Source organism: Arachis duranensis, chromosome 9 (assembly GCF_000817695.3).
Source record: "Arachis duranensis cultivar V14167 chromosome 9, aradu.V14167.gnm2.J7QH, whole genome shotgun sequence".
Taxonomy (NCBI): Eukaryota; Viridiplantae; Streptophyta; class Magnoliopsida; order Fabales; family Fabaceae; genus Arachis; species Arachis duranensis.
The window spans coordinates 17,798,708-17,803,545 of NC_029780.3; the positions used below are offsets into that span (position 1 = coordinate 17,798,708).

The 4,838-nt window shown below is 33.8% G+C and overlaps 1 protein-coding gene across 1 annotated transcript; it reads left to right on the plus strand.

Moving 5' to 3' along the window:
- The first annotated feature begins 377 nt into the window (after nucleotides 1–377).
- On the plus strand, nucleotides 378–1,843 carry LOC107464972 (transcription factor MYB108-like). Its single transcript, XM_016083937.3, has 3 exons — nucleotides 378–671; nucleotides 958–1,087; nucleotides 1,176–1,843. Exons 1-3 carry the CDS (start codon nucleotides 476–478, stop codon nucleotides 1,675–1,677), a joined length of 828 nt encoding a protein of 275 aa, XP_015939423.1. The 5' UTR covers nucleotides 378–475; the 3' UTR covers nucleotides 1,678–1,843.
- Nucleotides 1,844–4,838: the final 2,995 nt, after the last annotated feature.

Consider the following 4,838-nt stretch of genomic DNA (forward strand, 5'->3'; position numbering starts at 1 on the left):
CACAATTAGGTTACATTGAACCATGTCGTGATATCGATAAAATTAGGACGTTGACCGAGTGTTGCAGCAAAACCCACTGTGTGATCGAGTTTGACAACATTAAGGAAAAACAAATCTTCTTATTATTATATTGCTCACTTTTGCTTAGAAGCGTGTCATAAGAAGTCAACGGGTCAGCCCCAAATGCAAGGTCAAAGACTCAGCCAAAACCTACGAGAAAAAATAATACTCTAGACCCATTGAGTCAATTAAAAGATTTTCAATTCGCAGCCCCCCAACTTGGTTTTGACAAATACTCTATCTTGGAAGTGCACATTCTCCTAAATCCAGTGCCTCCTAAGAGCTTACACATCCCTATATATATATCACCATTTATATCTCCCATGTGCTCAACAAATCCTAAGCTAAGATATTTTTCTTTCTTTCTTTGTTTCTTTCTCTGAAGCAATACAGAAGATATATAGTGCGTGGTTTTATGGAGATGGAGTACACAAGCAGTGTTCACATGATCATGAGAAGTTTATCGGATTGTGGCTCTTCGGTAGCAAATGGGAGCGAGGAAGACATGGAAATTAGAAAAGGTCCATGGACAGAGGAAGAGGATTCTGCTCTGTTGAACCATATCACCACCTATGGTGAAGGACACTGGAACTCTGTTGCACGCTCTGCAGGCAAGCATTATTCATATATTTACCATTATTCATAAAAAGCTTATACTAAAAATCTTTCGGTGATTCACAACAGTTTTGTTAAGTATACATCAAAAATCAATGACCAAATAAGCCACATGTACATTGAAATAAGTTAAACAACATATTTATTTATACATAAATACCATAGCTAATTTTTGGTGTGCATTTACCATTTTTGGGTTCTGAATCATACACACCATGCATGTCTTAAACAAGGATATGGTTGATATAATTAATTAATAGTGTGTTTATTATTGAATTGCAGGTCTAAAACGAAGCGGGAAAAGCTGCAGATTAAGATGGTTAAATTACTTGCGTCCGAATGTTAGACGTGGGAACATCACCCTCGAAGAACAACTCTTGATTCTTGACCTCCATTCGCGATGGGGCAATAGGTACTTAACTATTATATAACTAACTTATTTGATTGATATGTGATTACTATGTGAATGAACAAACCGTTATGATTGTGTTTATCATCAGGTGGTCGAAAATAGCCGAACAATTGCCTGGAAGAACAGACAACGAGATCAAGAACTACTGGAGAACGAGAGTGGTGAAGCAGGCGAAGCAACTAAAATGCGACGTCAACAGCAAACAGTTCAGAGACGCGTTGCGCTACGTATGGATGCCGCGCCTTATGGAGCAGATTCAAGCACAAGGAAGATCCACCATGTGCGTCTCCCAAGCTCGCGAGATAGTTAATCCTGTCACTTCAGTTTCGACGGCTTCGTCTAAATCTTGCTCTTCATTCTCAGGATGTGAACAATTCCAAGCCTCTTCTTCAGTCTCTGATTCTTGTGTGTCTTATTACAGTTTAATGGGTAGTGGAAGTGGTGCTGGTTCTTCAGAGCGTGTGGAAAAGGGAGCCACGTCATCATCCACGCCATTTGAACCGGAAAATGGTTTCGGGGGTGCTGATTTTTGGACTGATGAAAACATATGGTTCTTGCAGCAGCAACTTGCTGATGACGATCATCTTTGACTCTGACCATATCGATAATTTCTTTTACGCTAGGCACCGCACTAACATGTTTGATTGCAAGTGTATTAGAGTTTACGTGACATTACGGTGGAAATTTGTTGTTTTTCTTATGAAATTAATAATTTAATTAAATATATTAAATTATTTAATAATTATTTATTATCAATTTCATATAACAAAAAATAAACTGTTTGAGTCTCCATCCACTTGACATTATTGCTAATAAAATTTAATTGCATGTTTATTTAGTTTCTTAGGATTATTATTTTTGGTTTTTTAGGTCGTAATCCTCGTCCTACGTATATCAACATTATAATTTGTTTCCAAAGATTGTTCATGTATCATGTTGTAATCGTTACATTTATTTAATTTGAAATATTTCATTTCATTTTTAATTTCTTCCGTTAATATTTCATTTACACAGGTTATGTAGCATATTAAATATAATGATATCCCACCGATTGAGTTTTTCAGAGTTAATTTAAATTCTAAATTTATATAGAGGTGAATAGAGTCTAAAATAATGATAGATATGTAAAAAGCGGGTCCGATTACGCCTATTTCTAATCTTAAATGGAACGGAACAACGCAGGAATCTATTATATGTAAACATAGTATCTATTTAGATACGCTCGAATAACCCCTTTCTCATAATGAGAATGTATATAACCCTATTTCGGTCTGGTCCGATATGGAATGAACTTAGAATCATGGAATCGACTCGATCATCAGATTCTAGATTCTAAGTTCATAACCCTAGCCCATTCCCATTTTGGGCGGAACAGATCTACTAATTCTTTGATTCCAGCTAGTAAGTCTCAATTTAGTTCCTAAAATTTTAATTATTTTTTAATTTTTTTAGTTTTTAAATTTTATAAACGTAATTTATATTAATCATTGGGATAATTTTTTGCACAAAAACATTAATAAAATACTGACATAGACAACTAATGAACCAAATGCCATGCTGGAATTTATAAAACAATATCATTTTGATTTTAATATTCAAACAACTCAAAAACGATACTGGATCAATTGTTTTAGAAAAAAAAAAGAGTTTCAATAACAACATATTTTTTTTGAATTATTTGAGTGCCAAAATAAAAATGACATTTTACATTTTACAGAGTTTAACAAAGTATCTAGCTATCTATATCAGTATTCTATTAACGTTTGTGCATAAAAAATTATTTCAAGGACTAAAATGAGTCACATCTACAAATTTTGGAGACTAAATAGAGATAATTAAAATTTTAAAGACTAAATTAAGATTACGTACAAATTGAAGAACCAAATTGAGTATTATCTCGAGTTTATCACTTATTTTGATGGTTCAAATTTTTATTTACCTCTAGTTCAATACGTCAGTCCTTTCATCCATTAAGATATATTGTAAAATATTTAAATGGGTAAGATTAAAAGACACGGAGATAATGTGATAATCGATGCGATGAGGTGAATAGTAAGGGTCTTATCGAATGATTGGGTGTGCAGTTGTTATTAATTTGAGGGGGTAAGTATTGTTTTGGTCCCTAATATTTAGAATCGGAATCAAATTCGTCCCAATGTTATTTTGGATTTAAAATCATCTCCAACGTTTTATTTAGTATTAAAATCGTACCCTTTGGTATATTACAAGAGAGAGAGAAAAGCAAGGCTCTTCTTCGTTACTCACTTCTTCTCACTCATATTTAGAGAAGAGATAAACAGAAACTCAGAGCAGAGACTCAGAGAGAGAAAGAGAAGGAGAGAAGAAAGTCTCGCCGTCGTGGTCGCCGACGCCCTGCACCTCAACCTCGCTTCGCCGCACCTCGCCTTGCCTCACCGCACCTGGCTCTTGCCCTCGCCTCTTCTTCCTCCTCGTCATTGGGGAGGTGGTGGTGGTGGTGGTCGTGTTCTTCGCATTTCTAACATCACCGCCGCGTCTCCCTTCCCCTTCCCTCCCTACTTTCCACTATCCAGATTTACTGGCACCACTACCACGCAACTCCACCGTCATTGCCATCACAGGTAAGTTAAGATTCAAATTTCTAATTCCTGTTCTTATTCATCACAATTCCTAATTTTCAAATTCATCATAATCCCTAATTTTCAAATTCATTACAAATCCTGCAGAGATTTTCGTCGAGACTGAAGGAGGTCGTCGCCGAGCTGCTCCCTTCCCTACGTTGCTGCTGCTACTGCAACCACCTTTTCTAATCTTTGTTCTTGTTTTTGTTATGTTCTTGTTTCTAGATTGCTGTTACATTTTTCATTTTTTTAAAAATCTGAATCTATTGTTGTTGTTGTTGAATTTAAAAAATAATTTTTATTCTTGTTTTTATTTCTGGATTGTTTCTGGATGCTGTTATTTTTTTTATTTTTTATTTTTGTTTTTAAATCTGAATATGTTATTGTTGTTGTTATTGTTGGATTTGAGAATTTGATGTTATTTATTATAATTTTTAATTTCTTAATTTTTATTCTTATTTTTGTTTATTATAATCTGAATTTTGTTAATAGAAGAAGAAGAGCAGTGAACCGGTGGAAAAGAGTTATTTTTGTCATTTAAAAAAAATTATTAAAAAAAAAAAGATTTTAATACTGTTTAAAATATTGGACACAATTTGATTCCAATCATAGGCGTTAAAAGACCAAAACAATATACTTACCCCTTGATTTGAGATGGCGTCAATATTCAAGCTAGTGTAACGTAATGGCTCTTTCTATATAGCAGGCTTAGAAGGATGGGCCATGGGACCTTAAGCTTGTTTTTTGTTTTGAAATGATTCAATTTGGGCTAGGTATTTAGAATTTTCTTTTTGGAGTTAATTGAGGTGGGCTCATAATTTATTTAGAATGCAAGTGTGGGGAGTTTGAATCTGTCTTGTGCATGCAGCAATCCATTGACTAGCGACAGACCCTTAAATGGAACTCAGATCCACGACGGATTAATCCTTAACCTGTCGAGTTGGGGATACCGTTTAGGTAAACCAAAAATAAATAAATATATATAAAAATATAATTAAAGAATATTGTTTCTGATATTGTGGATAAGTATGTTTAAGTAGAGTTTGATATATAATAATAAAAAAGGTTATTTTAAAGGATTGTTAAAAAAATCTTTAATATCAAAATTATTAAAAATGATTAAATATTTTTATAATATTTAAGAAGAACAA